The sequence below is a fragment of the Prenolepis imparis genome, unplaced genomic scaffold (genome assembly GCF_030444845.1).
Source record: "Prenolepis imparis isolate NDT839.2.m4 unplaced genomic scaffold, iyPreImpa1.0 SCAF_10, whole genome shotgun sequence".
NCBI classification, from domain to species: domain Eukaryota; kingdom Metazoa; phylum Arthropoda; class Insecta; order Hymenoptera; family Formicidae; genus Prenolepis; species Prenolepis imparis.
In genome coordinates, this window is record NW_028141168.1 from 13,107,913 (window position 1) to 13,130,725 (window position 22,813).

The 22,813-nt window shown below is 32.4% G+C and overlaps 5 protein-coding genes across 6 annotated transcripts; 2 read left to right on the forward strand and 3 right to left on the reverse strand.

Moving 5' to 3' along the window:
* Positions 1-395: 395 nt before the first annotated feature.
* On the reverse strand, positions 396-3,424 carry Ada3 (transcriptional adaptor 3). The gene is made up of 2 exons (XM_083047949.1): positions 3,177-3,424; positions 396-3,090 (listed from the first exon to the last, which is right to left on the reverse strand). The coding sequence occupies exon 2, from the start codon at positions 2,970-2,972 to the stop codon at positions 1,632-1,634; it is 1,341 nt and encodes a 446-aa protein (XP_082904075.1). The 5' UTR covers positions 2,973-3,090; positions 3,177-3,424; the 3' UTR covers positions 396-1,631.
* Positions 3,425-3,951: 527 nt separating this feature from the next.
* LOC145941705 (dnaJ homolog subfamily B member 12) lies at positions 3,952-7,398 on the reverse strand. Its single transcript, XM_083047966.1, has 8 exons — positions 6,898-7,398; positions 6,490-6,643; positions 6,203-6,348; positions 5,981-6,121; positions 5,759-5,889; positions 5,568-5,683; positions 5,315-5,478; positions 3,952-5,225 (listed from the first exon to the last, which is right to left on the reverse strand). Exons 1-8 carry the CDS (start codon positions 7,028-7,030, stop codon positions 5,110-5,112), a joined length of 1,101 nt encoding a protein of 366 aa, XP_082904092.1. The 5' UTR covers positions 7,031-7,398; the 3' UTR covers positions 3,952-5,109.
* A 210-nt stretch (positions 7,399-7,608) lies between these two features.
* On the forward strand, positions 7,609-15,939 carry LOC145941683 (WD repeat-containing protein 43). Of its 2 annotated transcripts, XM_083047923.1 has the most exons (10): positions 7,609-8,054; positions 8,406-8,727; positions 9,371-9,609; positions 10,817-10,962; positions 11,915-12,273; positions 12,655-13,152; positions 13,512-13,968; positions 14,136-14,442; positions 14,584-14,831; positions 14,914-15,939. In XM_083047923.1, the coding sequence occupies exons 5-10, from the start codon at positions 12,073-12,075 to the stop codon at positions 15,084-15,086; spliced, it is 1,884 nt and encodes a 627-aa protein (XP_082904049.1). In that variant the 5' UTR covers positions 7,609-8,054; positions 8,406-8,727; positions 9,371-9,609; positions 10,817-10,962; positions 11,915-12,072; the 3' UTR covers positions 15,087-15,939. The 2 variants fall into 2 exon arrangements, with proteins under 2 accessions (XP_082904049.1, XP_082904050.1); XM_083047924.1 differs by lacking the exon at positions 9,371-9,609.
* Positions 9,591-10,258, reverse strand: LOC145941513 (dnaJ homolog subfamily B member 14-like). Its single transcript, XM_083047622.1, has 3 exons — positions 10,089-10,258; positions 9,800-9,945; positions 9,591-9,712 (listed from the first exon to the last, which is right to left on the reverse strand). Exons 1-3 carry the CDS (start codon positions 10,253-10,255, stop codon positions 9,591-9,593), a joined length of 435 nt encoding a protein of 144 aa, XP_082903748.1. The 5' UTR covers positions 10,256-10,258.
* A 3,134-nt stretch (positions 15,940-19,073) lies between the features above and the next one.
* Positions 19,074-21,780, forward strand: Hex70c (hexamerin 70c). The gene is made up of 6 exons (XM_083047917.1): positions 19,074-19,292; positions 19,463-19,793; positions 19,877-20,295; positions 20,379-20,695; positions 20,784-21,145; positions 21,229-21,780. Exons 1-6 carry the CDS (start codon positions 19,074-19,076, stop codon positions 21,636-21,638), a joined length of 2,058 nt encoding a protein of 685 aa, XP_082904043.1. The 3' UTR covers positions 21,639-21,780.
* The last annotated feature ends 1,033 nt before the right edge of the window (positions 21,781-22,813 follow it).

The window sequence follows — 22,813 nt, forward strand, 5'->3', positions numbered from 1 at the left end:
CTCTCTAAATTCGAAGATGTTGCATAGTTTCGAAAAATAAATCGAATCTGCTCTTATATACGATTGTAAATTAAACTTTTTTGTATAATATATAATAATTATTACTCTCGAGTAATTAAATATTTTTTAAATGTAAAATTTTGTCTTTTAAAGCTTCCATGAAACGTATTCACAAAAATGAAGAAGATAAACTGATCAAAATATAGCTATAATCTTATTTTAGCAATTATATATATATATTTATATATATTAAGAATTTATTTTTAATTAAGATATATCTACATATTTAATTATATAATCAAATTTTTTAGCAGTCCATGTTCTAAGCAACGAGTTATTCATTGGTATGTATATAAGCAACGTGCACATTATATTTGAGAGATCAACAAATAAAATTCTTTTTTAATTTTTTTGCTTTATTAATCAAGACTCGCAGATATGTACAGCTTTATTAGAGTTTAAAGATGCCTGGTGTTATATTTTACAAAACTGCCATAATATATACTCAATTATGACTGTAGTAGAAATTTTCCATAAATGATTAACTAAATTGTGATTATACACTAAAGGCTCGAAACTATTTAAATGCATTTAATCTAAATTGTATATATGCATGATGTTATATCGTTTACAATGAAATGTTATATCGTTTACAATGATAAAAAAAATTAAGCAATTCAAAAATCATTATGAATATAACAATATGTCGAATTAAAGTCACTGATGTAAAATGAATCTTACAATTACTTCTTACATCGATCCTCACACATATACATACTTATACATGTTAGAATACATATAATTTGTATGTTCCACACTGTTCAAAATAGATTATTATTAAATTTACTTTTGTGTGTGCAAAATACATGTGTGTGTAGGCATAAATTTTAAATATATACATATGTGAATACATATAATATTTCATTTATAAACTCTATATTATACAAAACTCTATATTAAAAATCTCTAAATTAAAGGAAGAATGATTGACATGTAATGGAATATCAATAAAATATCAATAAAAATTAGTACAATGAAGAATTACTTTTAAATAAAAGATGAAACTGTGAGTATTATATAATAAGTTCTCGTAATTCTTTCTCTCTCATTTGGCAATTATTGATTGCATAATATAGCTCCTGCAAAATGACAAATTCATGTTTTCAATAAAAAAAAATCTTGTTTCCAATATTATTCAGACTCAAACTTCTCTCTGCATTAGAATCTCACAACATTATATGTGCTGAGAAAATTATACGTTCAATTTGGTCAATAGTATGTGTAACATGAGAATTTTAACTTTATATTGTGTAGCTTAATTTTCATCGTGTTATACAATTTCTATATATCTATATATTTTTTAATACAAAAAATTAACAATTTACATAATCTGATAATGCAGAGTATTATCGTACTCACACATATTGAATATTTCTTATGACAGATTGATGAAGACTTTAAAATCTATATTATAGTGTGACTGTACTATTATATATGTTCAAACATATTTCTTAAACATATATATATATATATATATATATATATATATATATATATATATATATGTTTTTAAGAAATACTCTTAAATTATTCCATTCCTCTGCTGTGTAAAACTTCTAAATTCTACTAGATTATTTGGTATTTAATTGTTCCAAAAGATTCTCTCTTTCCTGTAGACATGCCAATGCTTTCTCCTGATCTTTTTTTGTTAAGGATTCTTTATTCTGTTTGACTTTAGTTAATTTTTTATAATGCTCTATCACTTCGTTGTCCACGATGCTAATTTTCCGTTTCAACGCTTGCCTTTTACTTTCCTCCTGGGCTAGATTTAACAATCTCTTCAACTGTATAACATTGTGATTGGACACTGCAGAAAGTTCCTGTTGACATCTTTTAATCTCTATGAGAATCTCATCATCCTCTTGATTCTTTTTCTGTGCATCGGGTTCCAAGATTCCCTGCTCGACCAATTCCTTATGCATTCGTAACTCCAAGTTAATGGAATTGTGAATTGTCAGATCCCGCAAAACAGGCGAGTCTCCATCGCGGAATAATTTATTCTCTGTATTATTATTTCCGATGTATACCTTCTCCTCCAGAAGCGCAGAGACCAGTCGCTGAGTGAGGGGTCCCGCGATACCGTTAGTTTTCTTATCGCTTTTGGATATCAAATGGGACATGTCTGTACGATTCTTTCTCTTTTCCCTGTTCGGATTGGCCGCTTCTTCCTCTTGCAACAAATCGTTATGCGCCCACATTAAGCTATAATGACGGCCCAGAGGTGGGATCTTTTTGAATTCACTTATATTACCGTGCGTGGCAATCAATTCCTCCAACAATTTAATATCATCGGGCATAATGTCGGTGCAATAAGGATCCACCGATGCCCAGAACTTGTTGGGCGTATCGTTTTTCGGTAAAAGCAGCTTTGGCGCATCCGACTTGGATCCCTCTATCCTCGCAATTTCTTGTGCATTTGATGCTATCTGACTGGCTGAACTTCTTACTGCTCTCTGCGTGTAGAGTTTCGTGTACAGAGGCGACTGACTTTTGGTATTCACCTCCTTTGGCTTAAACTTTTCCTCGCGCACCTTCTTGTTGAGCAGAGGCACGCTCTTTCCGCTCTTCGAGCGTCTGTCTCTACGTTCTTCTGCCGACGACAAGTTGGTGATCTCCTCTTGAAGAGTGCGATACCTTACAACGACAGCTGACAGGAGCGTCTCGAGTTCCAATTGCAGTGTGTCGAGATCTTCCATGCCCGCACCTTTTTCTGCTGTGCGTTTCAGGATGTTGGTATATGTTGGCAGATTTTGATTGTTGTCAACAGTCTTTAAAATTGCTTGAGACGTCGTTGGCTCTGGCGTCTCGGAACTTGTGTCAGTGTTTACCAGCGAAGACTGTGCAGTCTTTCCAGATTCGCGTACTGACTTGACAATAGCCTTCTTCGAACTCTGCTTCCCTTTTCCCGACATATTTCTGAATGATGAGAGACGGCAACGACGAGAAATAATCAAGTTGTCACTTTAAAGATTGTTGTTATTTCTGGAATTAATTTGGCGAGGCTCCCCTCAAGCAGATATCATGTCACATCTGTAATTATGATTATTTAACATTTGTTATGAAGTTTTTGCGGATTACTATTATCAAATTATAATAAGTGCCATTCTTGCACTTACCTCATCTTATTTTGAGGCAGAAAATATCTTAGGCCACGTATAAATAATAGCATAAAATTGCAGATTATAGGTTATAATCGACACTAGTAAAGTATTTTCCCAATCTCAGCATTTGACCAGTGATTCTCACTGAATGTACATATACAGTTGCTTTGCGTCTGTCGCTACGTGTGTATTAGCCTTAATATTTCACTTGTCATATGGCAGCTTTTTTGAGAAATTATATACAAATTTTATGTTTAATTGTATATAAATATATATATAAAAGTTTAAATTATATATTATTAACTAAAGGGGGAAAAAATTTTTTTTATATATAATTTATATTTCTATCAAATATATTTATGCTAAAAACCGTTAATAAAATATTAATAAACTATAACTAAATTTATATAATAAATTGCACAATTTGTAATTATATATTAAAAACACACATTATTATCAACACTGAGATTTAACATCATTTACACTTGAAACCTCAAATATTCTTAAAACTCGTTACTTTAATTTGATCAATTTTTTACAATGCATAAGAAATATGAAACATCAAATATCTTTCAAATTGCTTTGCTATTAGAACGAATTTTTTCATCTCAATTTCATAAGTTATTGAGAAAATCTACTACCAACATCTAATAAAAACCAAATCAAAATAGAATAGGAAAAAGTTTACCCCATGTACTAACTTGAATAAACTTTTACACAAATATCGCAAAATTTTATCTTTATATAATTCTATTATATAATTCAAATAAATACAAGAATTCATCGGAAATATATATTAAAATGTTATACTTTTACTTATAATTATGATAAACTTAATTTGAATAATATTACATACATGTGTATATTATCAATGTACATATATATGTATACATTCTCTACTATATTCTCTATGATTATAAAACTGATAAAAGAAATGTCGAGACAAGTATAATTTAAGTGAAAAGCAATTACAATTTGACAATTAAATTATCTATAAATTTATATTTAAAATATTACTTAAATTTTGTGTTTGTGAAATCAATAATCAAAACTCTATATAAAAATTAAGACTAAAAAAGATAGCTAATTGATTGAGGATAAATATCCAGATACAACCTTGTCGAATTTTATTCTTTCTTTTTCCTTGTGTTAAATTATATAACTATAAATTTTTTTATCTTTAAAAATTGCCAAAAATGCATACACTAATAGGCCACTGTATTTTAACATTTCAAGTGTAAATATGAATAACTGACATAGATTTACTTTCTTAATTACAATTGGAAAAGGCATTGTAATATTATTACGAAATAAATTGTGGACTCGCAAATTTGTGAATTTATATACATATATTCATCTAAATGATTTGTGTGGTCGTACTAACGAAAGTACTAGGCTTTCATTTTACTCATTATAAATAAGAGTGTTCAGAATGACTATAATATTTCTAAGGATGTTTCACTATCATCAGTTTGTGTATGAAAAGTTGAAGGAGTATATATTGTTTTCTCAATATATATTTATATATTTATATATATAATTTTTAGATAATAAATTTATAAGTATCATGTGTGTGTGTGTGTGTATGTACATATATACACACATGCGTTTAAAGAGATTGTAGGAACTATGAAAGCAGAGAAATTTTCTTGTATGTATCTTCACTCGTGCGAGTCCAACTAAAGATTAAAACTTCATTCACATTGCACAATCGATCATGCATTATGCAATTTACAATTTATACATAGAATAAACAGCTAAAAAGTAGTCCAAACATGTATTCTCTGTGTGGACTTTGAAATACACGATTTACCCTCTGGATGTATAGAAACATGATATATGTAATTGCATTTTATATGCCAAATTTTCATCACATCCAAAGACAATTATATATATAAATATACATCTATCTACAATAGACTTCTATTTAATTCACATTTTTCGCCTATCAGACTCTCTCTTGCAGTTCTTGTAATCTTTTACATGAAGGCATTTCGAGATTTTTAGCTTTCAGGTATAAATCATGATCTCCGAAATTACGGGCTTTCCACATCATGGCTTCCCCTAGGAAATAATAATATTTACAAATATAATATTTTCTCTTTCAAATCTTTTGAATGTTTATAGAAAAAGAAATACTTCTATATACATACTGTAATTCTTCTCTCTGGCACAAGCTTGTCTTAAGTTATTAAAGTACTCTTCTTCAATTGAAATTTCTAGCCTACGTAAACTGCCTTGATATTCACTGTGAAAGTTCTCTTTAACATAATATGTAATTTGTGAACCTTGAGTTGTTCTCGCCACAGAATATTTCCTGAAGATAAAAAGAAAGTTACATTACATGTGTATTTTATTGTATACAATGATTTCTAGTTAAGTTCAAATGCCATTGATTATACTTACGAATTTGAATGCAGACTATATACTGGATCAGATATGAAAAAACTGCTCATCATAGTTAACAATATTAGTAATAAAACTGGTAACATTTGAAGAAATGTAGTATATCCATTTGCTTGCTGTAAAATATCATATGTTACATTATAAATAAACAGTGTGAAAATTTCTCCAACACAAATGATGTTCTACTCTACCTGAGAATGGGTATGTTGCGCTTGCTCTTGTTGCCTCATCCATCTGCCACCTGGCCGACGCATATAAAATTCTTGTTGTGGAAAGCCAACGCCAAAGAACATGTTAAATAACTCCTCAGCTGTGATATCAGCTAAAAAGATACACAGATATTTTAATTTATCATTACTTTCTAATGCATAAATTTGTAATACTTTCTAATTTAATGTCTCTTTTTTCTTTACCTTCAAATCCACGCGTATAATTATAATGTGTATGACCTTGGCGGTGTTGCGCACTTTGCATTCGCTCTTCTTCAGGACCATACATGTCATATTGTTTCCGCTTCTCCGCATCAATAAGAATGGCAACCGCGTTACCAATAGCTGTAAGAGAATAAACAGATTTTTCACTTAAATGTATTTGATATAAATAATTCTTTTTACAACTATATAGAGTAAATTTACCTTTAAAAGCTTCAGCAGCACCTGGTGCTTTATTTTTGTCAGGATGTAATTGAAGGGCTAATTTCTTATAAGCTTTTTTAATGTCGCTGTCTGTAGCATCTTTGTTGACTCCTAAAATCTCATAATAATCCTTGCATTTCTTTATCCTGAAATAATTAATGTCCTTGTAGAAGAGAAGTATATTTATTTTGTACAAGTATTCAACAATTTAAAACAATCATAATATAAACAAATAAATGTTTCATCTGTTGGAACCGTTAAAACAGTCTGACCGTTAAAGTATCTACCTTTTGACATGATCCAACTGTTCTTTCGTATATTCAGAATTAGTTTGGGAATGTGTTCCATCTTTAGTTACATTTTGGCGTTTTCTAACAGTAGGCTCAGCAGACTCGGGTTTTTGGTTTTGCTTTGAGAGTATCGTCACTTCCGCCAACAATTCTATAAATATATAATTATTTGATTATACCTTCATGACACTTGTTCCATCGCTCTCCAACAAAAAAAAGTTTACAGAAGCTGTGCTTTCGCAAGACGGATGTAAAAATTATGTGTGCGATTTCGTCTGTAATAAATATATCAAGAAATTTTGTTGAGACACAAACAGTACAAACGTGCACAATACGAAAGATTCTCGTTGTTTATTTATTTATCATCGTTTAACGATGTACGGTTTCGCTGGAAGTCGCACGTACCCTCAGCCTTCTTCGTCGGATAAAGTTTCTGGGCTTTGCGGATAAACTTCTCGGCCTCCTCGTATTTTCTCTCTCGCACATATCGTTCCGCGAGTTCCGTGCATCGCTCCGCCTCGTCCTTATTGCTGTCCATCTTGTACGTCGTACGGGAGTCCAAGTTACAGTTGTTTTATATTATTCGGTCACGGTGACAGGGCAAAAATGGTTCAGTAAGTCGCGAAGGGTTTTAATTCACACACTCTCTCCGCCGTAACGTGTGACTCGATCACACGTCATGAATATCAATACGATCGAATGGCCGGATGTGATTGAGTACTGGATGCGAGGGACACGAACGAACGAGCCATCACGTCAATTCATCATCTGCGATCAGCTGCGATATTTCGGCCAAACGAATAAAAAAATCGAATAAACGAATCGTACGTGTACATACGTCGTGCGTATACATATGTCATACACACGCACAGTTGCAGCATCGCACACACTCATACACAGTACGCAGTGTTACCAATTTCAGTCGCGCGGTCGCGCCGTCGGCCGTCGCGCGTCGCGCAAGTGAGGAGTGGGGGTGCGCGGTGCGCGCGCAGCGCGCCGGCGAGCTCGCGTCTCGCGTGCGTAGTAGGGAGTAGGGAGAGAGAAGAGTGGGGGAATGGTGGGGGTAGAGCGGTAGAGCGAGGTGGGATCGGAATGTGGCGCGGCGGTGGGGGGTGGGGGACGGTGCGAGGTCACAAGTCACAAGTCACAAATTGTACACGCGCGCGCGTAATCGGAGAGGAAAACTTTCGCAAAAATTTATTCGGATCCAAAGTTCCGAAATATCGAAACGTGCTCAACTATCGCGCATATACTTGTTCAACGCGGATTGGCCGTCAGATGGAGTGTTTTCCGTGAAATTTTATCTTTCGCCGCGTTTTCACGGACGGATAGAGAGTCACGTGAGAACCACTGATATTTATGACGTTTCAAAACAAATAAAATGGAGAGCGTGAGCCTGCAGTTCCGTTTCTTTTTCTCCGAATGGTTAATATTACGCGATTACGGCGATGACAGATCGCGAATGCCTGGTTGAAACACGAGGACCTAATCGGCATTTATTGTTGCTGTGCAGCGTTCTAGGATCGATCTTCATGAGCTAAAAAAAAGAGGACAACGCATCGGTAAACCACGGTTCTCTTCTTTCTCATTTTTCGCTCTATTTATTTGCTACACACGATTCTCTCTTGAATCCACGACATTTTCAATCTCTATCCTTACGAAAGTGTTTCCTGTTTATGTTATTTTGTTTTTAAATTATCTATACGTCACTCTCTTTGAAAGGTTATGTTAAAAACGCGCATTGGTGTTTTTTGAGATCTTTAGCAAAGTCTCTCGCTGTTCGTCAATGAGATTTTTAGATTTCGATATGAGTATTAGAGAAAGGAAAGAAATGAGAAGAAAAATACTGTAGAAATATTTATTTTTCTCAAGTGTGTAATATAAAACGTCTTCTTCCATGTTTCTCTCTCAAGCCATCGTCGAGGAAGAGATGCAAGAGAAAGTTAATTTCAGAAGAGGCCGAGCACAAGTCTGTGGTAGCGATGGCTTCAGTTAGCGGGAAAGTTATTCTATAGCAACCGTGCACATCAAGATTATATTGAAGAATGGTCATTTGGTCACTATTATAGCGATGGCTTGGTCAATGTGTGACAGATTGATCGCAGTTGACAACTGTCACATTGTAGAATGAAATCTTCAAGTAGAGATCTTTGAATCAATCTTGCGGAAGACCTTACGAAGTCAGAGAGGGAATATTCTTATCTATTGTGTCATCATATATTACCTGTGATAAATGTAAGTGAATTTTATATGCCAAATTTTTGTCATATATATCCAAAGATAATTATATAAATATACTTATATCTTTATACATCTCACATGCATAAATTAACAATTTAATTCATATTTATCGCATTGTGTCCTGTCATTTCTTCATATCTCTGACAGTAAGGCATTGTGAGATTTATAGTTTTCAAATGCATAACATCTTCCGGATTATTGGATTTCATTTTTTGTTTTATTATTTTTTGTTCTAGAAAAAAATAATAAAAATTTTTTTCAAGTCTTGAATGTTAAAGAAAGTTATATAACTGTAACTTGTAACAGCAATAAAAAATGTCGGATATATCAGAAAGAAAGATAAAGAAATTACTATATACATACTGAAAATATGCTGTTTGATGCATTCTTGTCTTAAATTCTCGACGTACTTCTCCATAATGAAAAATTCCATCGCCTTTAAACTATCTTCATCTTTGTAGTGAAAGTTCTCTTTAACATAATATGTAACAGTATATTTTTCTGAAGTATAGTTAGTTTTTCTGGCCACACAATACATTCTGTAGAAGAGAAGAAAAGTTTTTTTGAGAAGAAAATTATATCTATAATTCCCAGTATGTTTAAATGACATTAATTATACTTACTTATTTTTATACAGACTATATTCTGGTTCAGTATTATCAATAGTTTTGTTAATGGGATTGTCATATGTGGAAAAACTACTTGTCATATATAACATATATGACAATAAAAGCAATATTGATAACATTTTAAGAAGTTGGATACATCTATTTGATCGGGAATATCTATTTGTTTGCTGTAAAATGTTATATGTTATAAATAAACATTGAAATTGTCCTGGAAGTGCAAATGCTGTTCTACTCTACCTGAGAATTGGTATGTGCATTTTGCATTCTCTCTTTTTCAAGACCATACATGTCATTATAGTATTGTTTCCGCTGCTCCGGATCAATAAGAATGGCAACCGCTTTACCAATAGCTGTAAGAGAATAAACAGATTTTTCACTTAAATGTATTAATTTGATATAAATAATCCTTTATTGTAAATTATATAGAGTAAACTTACCTTTAAAAGCTTTAACAGCACCTGGTGCTTTATTTTTGTCAGGATGTAATTGAAAGGCTAATCTCTTATAAGCTTCTATAATGTCATTGCCTGTAGCATCTTTGCTGACTTCTAAGATCTCATAATAATTCTCGCATTTCTTTACCCTGAAATAATTAATGTCCTTGTAAAAGAGAAGTATATTTTATACAAGTATTAAACAATTTAAAACAATCATAATACAAACAAATAAATATTTCAGAAATCTGTTGGAACTGTTAAAAAATAGTCTGAGCATTAAAATATCTACCTTTTTACATGATTTAACTGTTCTTTTGTATATTCAGAATTAGTCTGGGAATATGGTTCATCTTTAGTTACATTTCGACGTTTTCTAACAGTAGACTCAGCAGATTCGGGATTTTGGTTTTGCTTTGAGAGTATAATTCCCAATTCCATCAACGGTTCTACAACCATTGTCTTTTCTGTAAACATATAATTTTAATTATTTCTTCATGATATTTGTTTCATCGTTTTGTAACAAAAAGTTTATAGCTGTGTGCCTTCGCAAGACGAATGTAAAAATGTGTGTGTTTTGCACAATTTCGTGTATAATAAATATATCTAAAATCATAAACTTAAGTGATTTTATCTATAAAATCAAGAATTTTTGCTAACAAACAAATATTCGAACGTTCACGATATAAAAGATTTTCGTTGATTGATTTGTAATATTTTTTAATGATCTATGCTGGAAGTACATACATACCATTATCCTCTTTTAGTAAATAAAATTGTTTAGCTCTGTTAGGAACTATCTGATTTTCTTCCTCTTCTACCAAGATTCCCCTATTATAGTTCATTTTTTCTGTTGTCTGTTGTCTGGAACCAAGTATACAGTTTATACTATTTAGTCACGGTGACAGGACCAATGTGTGCAAATATTAATTAATAAGTCGCGAATAAATAAAAAATAAGACGCAAAGCATCAAATTCTCCACTATTTAGTTGTGACTCGATTATATGGTTTGAATATAGGTATGATCCAGGTATGAAATGGACGAATGCAGACTTTTTCGACGATTTGAATGGCACTGAAAAAGGGATGAACGATGAATAGGAAAGGGAAAGAATATTTTTTTACCTGATACAGAGAATGCGTCGGACACGAACAAAGCCATCAGGTAAACGCGTACCGGATATGTATATTATATATTTACGAAATAAAATGTATTTTATATATAGTGACAAAACTACAAAAATTATTATAATAAAGCTAAAGACTTATATATAAAATATAATTCATAACAAAGCACAAAAATACTTTTATTAAACAATTATATATTTAACATTATGTTATATAAACATTTATCAATAATTATTTAATAATAATAATATAATAAATTAATAATAAATAATAAATTAATTTTATAAATTAAAGTGATATATATAACGATGCTTTATTATGTTAAAGCAGAATAAACAGGTGGCATATATGAAAAGACTGAAAAATCTTTTTATAACGTTTTTATTTGTGGGAATCAATTCATTCAAACGAACAGATTGTCTTTAGTTTAAAACTTGAGTTGCACGATAATATATTCATTGCATATAATATCTTTGTTTATTTCTACTATTGTTTTAGCTTTAAGAAGCAAATAAAAACCCTTCAATTTTATATAAATTTAAATTATAAAATAAAGAAAAATTTTAATTTCTATAGATTATAAGAAGAGAAAAAGATATACTAAAATATATCGAATATATATTATTATATTATTATATCTCTGTATTATTTCATATTTTATGTGTGTCTTCGTATTATTTCGTATTTGTTATATATCTTGGATGTTACAATAATTAGTACATTAGAAAATATATATTGTTAATTTTACTTTATTACAATAGGAGTGAGTACTTGTTGTTTCAACGTGGTTTCAACAATAGAACTTTTAGCAAATGATCAAACGATATATCAATCGATAATTTATATATATAAATGTATAGCAAATGTAAATTAAAGATTGTTACGATAGTGTTCAATATTTCAAGAAAATATTGCATATATCATAATTTTATACATCAGTGTATAATATGAAAAAGATGTATTTTATAATTCTATTTTTTTTTTTTTAGGCAGAATATTAAATAACGAGCGGGAAATTCAGCTTGGACACGTGATATATACAGTGGAAAGCGCCCAAAATTTTTGTCGCGTTTTCACAGACGGAAAATTCGCGTGAGAACCACTGACGACTGACAACCCACACACATTTCCTTCAGTACAAAGCAAGATGGCGAACGCGGCCTGCTGTTCCGCTTTCTCTCCGGATGGTCAATATTACGCGCATTGCGGCAACGACGGCAAGTTGAAGATTTGGGAGACCACGAATGGCCGATTGAAGCACGAATATACACCTAATCGACATTTATCGTCGCCGTGCAGCGCCCTAGAATGGATCTCCGTGAGCCAGCAATCGGCGGGCAATGCATCGGTAAGACACCATGTGCTCTCGAAACCGCGGCACCCTTCTTTCTCATCTTTCGCTCGACTTACGCGTTTGCTGCGCGCGATCTTCTCTCGAGTCCACTATCATTTCCCTATCTTTATCCTCCTGTGTTTCCCGTTACGTTATTTATTTTTTTATTTTTTTAATTTTATCTATACGCCACTCTCTTGGAAAGGTTATGTTAAAAACGCGCGTTGATGTCTTTCGAGAGCTTTAGCAAAGTCCCTCGCTGTTCGTCAATGAGATTTTTAGGTTTCGATATGAGTATTAGAGAAAGGAAATAAAAACGAAAAGAAAAACATTTTAGAGATATTTATTTCTTCCAAGTGTGTAATATGAAACGTCTTATTTCATGTCCCTCTCAAGCCATCGTCGAGGAAGAGACGCAGAAGAAAGTCAGTTTCGGAAGATGCCGAGCACAAGTCTGTGGTGGCGATGGGTTCGGTTAGCGGGAAAGTTATGTTGTACGACATAGCGGCTGCGCATGTCAGCGTTACACTAGAGAACGGTCATTCGTCCACTGTCACAGCGATGGCTTGGTCCACGTGCACCGGATTGATCACAGCAGCCGATGACTATCACATTGTGGAATGGAATCTTCAAGAGAACGGGATCAAGTGTAAATGGAAATCTGGCAAGGCAAAAGTCACAGCTCTTGCCATTCCGGCTAATGGAAAGTCCTTGCTGTCTGCGGAGAGGATAATCAAGTGGTGGAGCTTGACGACGAAACAATTAATTCGCACCTTTACCGGACATGCCAATCACGTCGTCTTTCTCCACACTGTGAAAATAGACGAGTCTATCAGTTACCTAATCAGCGGTGCTCGCTCGGATGGTTATCTCTCTGTATGGTCATTAGATAAGGTATATGTTATATTTAATTTCACTTCTCAATATAACATATAATTTGTAACTAGCATATAAAATGGTAAAGGACTTGATTTAATTTTGAGGAGGAAATTCCTATAGAAGAGTAGCATGGTATGAAAAGTCTTCGAAATTAAATTGTTGGAATATAATAAAGTTTATTTCTTTTTATTTTAATTTATATAAAAATATAAATTTAACTTTGAAAATAGAAAACTGCAATAAAAGAAAATTTAAATAAATTTTTGTTCTGTTGTAAGGACTTTCATCTTAAATTTAATAACAAATTTAGTTTTCTTGAATATTATAATGTATATAAATTTTACAATTAAATCGTTTTTTGATTCTCTGTTTAGAATAAAAATGACAAAGCGTCGATGGCAACATTATCCATGCAAGACGAGGCTACATCCGTTTCAACGATTCTTCTGGAAGAGTCGCAACAAGTTGTTGTATTAGCCACTACTCGGTCGGGTCAAGCACAATTGTTTAAATATCAACCAAATGGCCATACAAAACCATTGAAACCATCTCTAAACATTGCGGTTGCAGCAGATGTCAATCAGAAAGAGACTGTTCAACAGATTCCTATTTTAGCAGGCCATCTAACTGAGGATGAAAAAGTGTTGTTGGCGTATGGTAGTTACTCGAATTTAACGTTCGAGAATGTTACGCCCGACTTTTCAGACAAAGTGCAATGTTTAATCAGATCGGAAAAGTTGGACACAAAAAAATCAAAAGAAAGGAAAGAAGAGACTATTTCTAAAGTAAAACCTACCTCGATAGAAGAAGATGTTAAATATCTTGCACCAGGTGACTTATTAATTATATAATTATATTTTCTGTTTCTTTTTCCTCTCCTTTTTCAGTTTATTATGAAAGTAAATGATTGATTACAATAATATGTCAATCGATGAACAAGAATAAAAGAGAAAGAATATATAAAGAGAAGAAAAATAGAGAAATGTTTTCTGTTGTAGGAATAGGAGGCTCGATATTAAAAAGAAATAGGACCAATTCAGGTTCCCAATTACTCTTAAAAGATAGATTGGAGAATCTTAGTTTGAATGCGGATGCGAATACACCAGGAAGGATACCGACAAAAGGAGCCAATATGACGCAATTACTGATGCAAGCATTGAACAGCAAAGATAGAACTATTTTGGCGACGGTATTGTTCACAAAGAACGAATCTGTAATTCGTAACACCATCACGAAATTACCAGTACAGGCGATAACGCCATTGCTCAAGGAACTAACCGTTATGTTGCAAGGCAAAACATATGTGTAATTATACTGTTATATGCTCTATTTTTTTATATATAAATTTTCTGAGTCTTATTTCTTGTGAGATCATATAAAATTCATATCTAATTTCATTAAAACATTTCTATAAATTAAAACAGTGATTTCTTTGTCTATATTTAGGAGTAAGATTGCAGTGATGTGGTTGCAAGCCTTGATCACAACTCATGCGGCGCACTTGATGTCGCGACCAGATATCGCGGAGGTGCTCAGTCCTATTCTAAGTTTTATCGATGCGAAATTAATGCTTTTGACGGCCGTACAAAGATTAAGAGGTAGAGTTTCCCTCATAACGGGACAAATATCTCAAGCTAATGAGGAAAATAATAAGGACATAATCGAGGAGAGCTTGCTCGTTTATCAAGATGCAGGTTAGTTTATCTAAAAAATTGTGATTTAAATAAATTATTCATTATTACATTATTAAAAATATACATGTATATATACACACAGATTCGTCGGACGAAGGTCCTGACAAAGACGATGTTGATTTGAGCAGCGAATCCGACGATAATTGGGAAGAGATGTCGGATCAGGATGAACAAGATGAACAAGATGATGAGGAGATTAAAAACATAAAATCCGAGAGTGATGATATGAATGACAACGATTCTATGCACAGTTGAATTTAATTGGTCAGTAACAGAATAATTTACCTAATCATTAATTCATTGAAGGCCATAAATATAAAGCTCATTTTAAAAGATTTTCAATTTGCTACAGTATTCAAGACAGAAATTTATTTATTATCTTATATTTTGTATAGCCTAGTTTATATATATTGTATTTGTCTATAATTTTCTTTAAATATTTTTGTATTATACGGACATATAAAATAGATTTTTTCACAAAATATGTCAAATTATAATTTATTTACAAATGTAAAGAATATCAGTTAAAATTATTAAAATCATGATTGTTTTTTGTTCAAGAATATAATACTTGGATAATTAATTAAATAAGATAATCTTGTGCCTGAAAAATAGTATATTTTTTTGAAAGGAAGAAGGAGATACGAGAGAGAACTTAATAGAATAATAATAAAATTTGTAATTCAAGAATAGAATATTGGCCATTAATGAAATGATTTTTTCTTGGTAATATTATTCTGTTCGAAACTTTTATTTGTCGCAAGACATTGACAAAATTAGAACAGCTGTTGTCAAAAAAGGTTATATATAAACGTTAATAATAAAAAAAAAAGAAATAGAGTACCTCTTTTTATATTACAATTTATATGTATTACAATAATTCCTTTTAATAATGGCTTTGCTTGTTATCCTTGGTGGGAATGACTGTAATGAAGATGATGTATAAAATAATACTCTTCTTCTGGAAACATTTATTTTTGCTGTTATAAAATGAATTTAGAAAAAAAACCCAAATATATAACATACTTTAATAATTTTATAACGTCCATCCTTATAATATACCCAATTTTCCATGGTGAATATAATATTAAATATGAGTATACTATTTCACATTTATAATTAATAAGCAATAAGTGCTTTTTCCTCTTGTTATAAGTCTATCGATTTATAATATAGAGATGTTATATATTTGAATACAACAAATAATGTAAGAAATAGAATCAAAGTATTTTTTTATAAATGAAACTTAGAATTTGTAAATATTATTCATTGTAAGCCATATTGTTTGTATCAATGTATTAGTTTCTTTTATAAGTAGTTTTATTCTACAAATGTGTAATTTTAAGTCCACATAACTTTTGATAATATTTTGTGCCATAAATCAACGAGTCCGTTCCAACAGCGTTTTTCATAATATAAATAATTAATGTAAAAACTTTATAATTTTATAAATTTGGAAACTGAATTATTATTTTTTTTTAAATACAGAAAAAAACTATCACTCGTACATTGATACTCACTGAAATACATGGAACAATTCATGTTTTGTCAAGTATTCGGAAATTATTTTACATTTATAAATATATTAATAATTTTTTTATTTAAGAAATTTTTTAGGAATGAAGCCTCGGAGATATACAGCATTGTATATTTTCTATTTTCATTTAAATCGCGTCATCTCGCTTGTACCACTAACAAAAGAATGGATCGTTCTATGTAATGGAAAAATTTAAGTCTATATAATCTCATTTATATTGTATTTGAACTATGTGGAAATTGTTTGTGCGTCGTCAACGTATATAGATTCTGTTATTTACGAGAGACTTTAAATCACCCGGCACGTTATTATTTATTATTCGAATTTCGACAAGAAGGCTTGATAAACTTTGGAAGACCATGCGATAAAATGGCGCGTGTCGTCAAGCATGTGTATTGACGATACATATACATATATGGATATGTACTAAACTGTGTTTAAATATTGCGACTTGTAAGATATAAACATCCTCTCTCAGTACCGTGTTTATCGATAATTTATTGCTGAACAGTTAGAAACCGCTTTAGCTGTTTTCCAATTTAATTTTCTACTTATGATAGTTTAGCCGACTATGGAAAAGTTGATAAAATTTAATATTTAAGTACTTATTGACATTTTTGTGGAAATTATGTTTATATTTATTTGAGAATTGTAGTTCCTAAACTTTGACTTCTTTAATTACAAGATTATTAGTCTTCTTTAGCCTTTAAACTTTAAACTATAGCCATATATATATCATCATCTTTTCCGCGCTCTATCCTACATATACTTACATAATACTGTTTTTGTTTTTTTAAAAAATACATGCGCAATTATTGATAATCATTAAATAATATTATTGATCTCTTTCGTGCTCTTGTGATTATAAAAATAATACAAATATTAATAAAACTATGGAAATATAGTAAATAATTATCCATTCAATTCTTAGATTTTTATCTCGCATTTAAACTATTTTTTGCTGAAAATTTCTAATATCTTTCTAATCTCTGTTTTAATTAGCTTAATTAACAATAGACTGTACAGCAACGTAAAAAGAATAAAAATGTACTTTCATGATTTTCAAGACTTGTCTGAGAAGAATAATATTATTCTTTTGTCCACAAATGTGTGGCACAATGATATTCTTCGTACTTTTCTTTTTTATGGATAATTATTTATATTGTTATTTTCTTAAATATTCAATTAATGTTTTTTTAATTAAATAAAAAGATTTTTTAGTTTAATATTTTTTCTTATCTAATATTTGTTATATATGCGTATACACATCTTTCAGATTAAAGTTCTATAAGATTAGAATAGTGAAATCTATATTACATATTATCGAAGTTAATTCTGAATTTAAAATTCTGATAAAGAATTGTATTTGCTTCAACTTGGATATTGGATAAATTAATTCGTAAAATTTGTAAATTTTCAAGCACTATAAAATAATTATATATATATATATATATATATATATATATATATATATAATATATATATATACATATATATATATATATATATATATATCGCGCGATATCTTGGCGTGCTATTGTGTTAAAAAAAATAAAGATTTCCGAAAGAATATGTAAATAAGGAAAGGGTGAGATGAACCTGGAATGCCTTATATATCGTAAGTGATAAGGAACATTACAACTGCAAGGCCGAGAGAGCCGTTCCGTTTCTTTTATTATTAATGTAATCATGTTTACGTAGGAATTTCACCCAAGAAAATATAGGTATCATGTCAATTAATCGTTATCACACTAGTTGCAAAGCAAAGCAGACATGAAAAATATTTGATAAGATAACGAAAAGCGAATATGATACGAAGATGAAGCGATTTTGCCTATATTTTACAAGCGTTACATCCTGTTATATATATTATATGCACAATTATTTAATCACAAAATTGTAATTTTTATTGTAATTTTGATATTGTATTTTAAATTGCGGTGGATATCTAAGATGGTTGGATATGTAAGAAAAAGATTTCACGTGTCAGTCTGGAATATCTTTTCTTTTGAGTTACGAGCGATCGAAATAAGAAGTGAGAATCAATCATTATTGTAAGATATTGTAAATTCTTATTCTTCGTTTAATTTCGAATAGACTTTGGTCAAACAGAATTTCGACACGACACATCAAGATATTTAAAAATATCGAAAAAGCGCAACAAATCAAATTTTTTATATAAAACATTCGCTCAAAATGAATTAAAGAATCAGTGGAGCTGCCACTCCATTTTGTAAACTGTATATTAAAATTAATTAGATAATATTAATCAACATTACAATATTAACGTTTAATAATTTAATCACTTTGATGAAATTGCTAGATACCATGAGACAAAAGCTTATAATGATCTCTCATTGTTAACTCATATCGCATATTGTAAAATCGGGAGCGAGGGGATGATTTAGTTTCCTCATCGATTTCGTAGAGAAGACTGAGCTTTTCGATTCTTTGACTTACCCCTACCGAGCAAAAGTTGATGAGTGTGTCTGATATTGGAAGGTGTGACACGCGAACGAAGATAAAGAGCGAGAAAACAGACTGAACCAGGCAGGTCTGGGAAGGTCGCGACTTCAGGTCAGCTGATTATAACGAAATCACACTATTACCGGTATAAAAGCCGGCAACAGTCCAGCTACCAGCTATCCGTTCTCCTCTTGCGGAGGTATACGAGGCTTGCGTGAAGACGTCGAAGGCTGAGCACGATGCTGAAGGAGCTCTTGTTCTTAGCGCTGGTCGCGCTATGCGCGTCGAAGGGGTTGCACATCACCGGTAAGACCGCCGACATGGACTTCCTCCACAAGCAGAAGAAGATCTACGAGCTGCTGTTCTTCGTCAAGCAAAACACCCTTACCGATATGGAGTTCTACGAAATTGGCCGCAATTACGACATAGAAAGCAACATGGACATGTATAATGACAAGGTACCTATACTAATTTAAAGACGGAAAATGTTACCTCGAGAATAAAATAAAGACGTCTGAAGGATCCCAATCTCATAGATACTCTTTAAGCATGTCCTTCTTTCGTTCTCCGAATTTCTATACATACATCATCATTGTTCATTAATCTCTCTTTCCATTTTTTTCCGCAGATGATTGTTCAGGAGTTCCTGCAAATGTACAAAAACGGTATGCTTAGTCGTAATGCAATTTACTCGTCATATTACGAGGAACATCGCGAGGAGATGAAGCTCCTCTTCAAGCTTTTCTACTGCGCCAAGGACTTCCAGACCTTCTACAAGACCGCGTCTTGGGCTCGTCTCCATCTCAACGACGGCGTCTTCACGTCCGCCTTCACCATCGCTGTCTTCTATCGTCCCGACTGCAAGTACATGAGACTGCCGGCTCCCTATGAGATCTATCCCAATCTATTCTTCGATAGCGACGTAATCCAGCAGGCTCACGACATCAAGATGACGCGCGGTAAGTCACATCGCGATCCTCTGAAAACTGAAAAAGGAATTGACGAAATTATGCACAAGTATAAATGTCTTCTTCGCAAACAGGAATGCTGTCCACCAACATGGATAATGTCGACAGCTACATGATCTACGCCAACTACTCCGGGAACTTGGTCAAACCTTACCTTGATGACGAGTACAAACTGGATTACTTCATGGAGGACGTTGGTCTGAACGCCTACTACTATTACGTTCGCCATGTAATGCCCTTCTGGCTGGACATGAAGGACTTCGACATCCCGGCATATTTCCGCGGCTATTTCTATTTTTTCAAACACAAGCAATTGCTGAGTCGCTACTACTTGGAACGCATCTCCAACGATATGGGCGACGTCGAGGACTTTGATTGGAACAAGCCTTTCTACCCGGGCTACTATTCAACTCTTATGTATAATAACGGACTCGTCATGCCGCAACGTTCTCGCTATATGAACGTGCCGTTCTATAAATACAAATATCTGAAGGTGTTGTCATTCATTCATTATTTCTACGCTATGATTATTTTATTTTTGTCTTACTTATTTATTTATAAATCTATCGCGAACAGAATATCGAGGCTCTGGAGATGCGTATCATGAACGCCATCGATCTTGGCTATGTGTACGACAAGAATGGCAAGCAAATCAACATCTACACTCCCGAGGGCTTGAGCATGCTCGCGAACCTGATCGAAGGTAACAGGGACTCGTGCAACCGACGCTTCTACGGAATGTACGACGCTCTCGCCCGGGACATCCTCGGTTTCAACATTGACTACAAGGACAAGAACAAGGTGATCCCGAGCGCTCTCCAATGTTACAGCACCAGCTTGAGAGATCCAGGATTTTATCGTTTGAACAAGAGGATCATGATGTACTTCTTCAGGTTCGTACGCGCGGTTTCTTCTTTATTTTTTCTGAAATCATATAAAAGTTTTAATCTTAATTTGTCTCTTTCTTTCTCTTTCTCGTAGATACAAGAAAAATATGCCCGTATATACCCAGAACGAACTAATGTTCCCGGGCGTCAAGTTCGAATCCGTCAGTATTGACAAGCTGATGACCTACTTCGACAACTGCGATACATTCATCAACAATGCCCTCTCCGTGGAGAGCTTCAAAGAGGGAATGAAGTTACGTATGAAGACTCGTCGTCACTGCCTCAACTATAAACCGTTTACCTATCGCTTCAACATCAACAGCGACAAGGAGACCAAAGCCTTACTCAAGATCTTCCTTGGACCCGCTCTCGATGACACTCACAAGGAGAAAGATCTGTCGTACCTCCGCGAATACTACAAATACTTCCTCGAGATGGATAAATTTGTTATAACGCGTAAGTCCTGATGCAATTTGGCTGCAGATTTTTCTTTCTTTTTTCTATTTTTTCGGAAATGTCATTAATGCTCGTTCTTTCAGTGAGACAAGGCACGAACACCATCGAACGCCGCAGCTCGGACTCGATCTACACCATGCCCGACATGATGTCCAGCGATATGTTCTACAAGAAGTTGGAGAACGCTATGGGTGGTGGCGAACCATTCACTTACTACGAGAGGCTCTTCACTCTGCCCGAGCGTCTGACTCTGCCCAAAGGCAAACCTGAGGGGATGCGATTCAAGATGTTCTTCTATTTGAGCACGCTCGACGACACTAAGATCACAAACATAGAGCTGCCGATCTTCGGCAAATTGATGTTTGAAGGAAAACCGCTCGGCTTTCCGCTCGACAGACCGATGTACCCGTGGAAGTTCCTCACACCAAACATGTTACTAAAGGACGTGAACATCTATCACACGATGGAGAACGAAAAGACGATGAACTTTTAAATTACCGAACTTTGCATAAACCTGCCGAAGAAGACTTTAGTACTATTTTATTACAATTACCGTTTAGAACTGCATATGTATCACACTCGAGTGTGGTACGTGAATTAAAACGTTTCTTTCAATAAAGAATGCTGAGAAATTATGTGTTCTGTGAGAAAAAAGATTTATGCGAATCCGTCTCTCCTCTCCTCGTGCTACGAACCTAAAATAATATCTGTTTTATAAATGTCTTCTCCTTTAACTTGCGAAGCTTTTTACATTTTGCGAAATTAATTTTCTACTTGAATTTCTCATGTTTGATCAATTTTCCTTAATGTCTGCTTGTATAAATTTAATTATCAATTATGTGTGATATAATATTTGATATCTTTGAGAAAAGTGTTTATATAAAAATTTACTTTTTAAAATTTTGAAAAAATGTATGTTTTATTACATTGAAAACAATTCGTATGATGCGTTTTGTAGCTTAGAAATTAAGAAAAAAAAAATAATATCAGAGAAAAATGCCATTGAAAGTATATTGACTGTATTGAAACTGTCAAATGTACTAATTAGCAATCATTAAGCATTATTTTTGTGCACAGATTTGGTTATCAATTATCTATAGCCATTTGATTACTACCTTACGTTTACGTCAAATAGTTTTGTTTACAAAGATTAAAGAGAAATTTATTTTTAGACTCAAGCGTCTTTATAATAAGACTGAGAAATGGATTTTTACATGTTTTCAAAAAAAAAGAATATGCCATAGAAATAAATTATCAAAAAGTTAATGATATACAACATTTCCTACTCATACATTTCATTTAAACTTTAGCTATTAAATGAAGTAATATTCCTCATCCTTTCTTTCATTAAAAAATTAATTGGTTGAGCAATTCTTCAGGATAAGTTTTATTGATATTATCTCGATACTATCTCTCATTTGCAATATAACTATTTAACATTTAATTATAAATAACTTTATATAATTAATCTTGAGGTTTACAAAAATTTTATTTAAGTTTATATAAAATAAACGAGAAAAATAAAGATCTATAATTTCGTCTGTGAAACCCATTCTATGAAATTAAAAAATTTTTAATCGTAACAAAATATTAATATAAATTTAACAAATTTAATTGAACCAAAAAATTATTTATATCTATAAACATTTACATTAAAGACAAATAAGG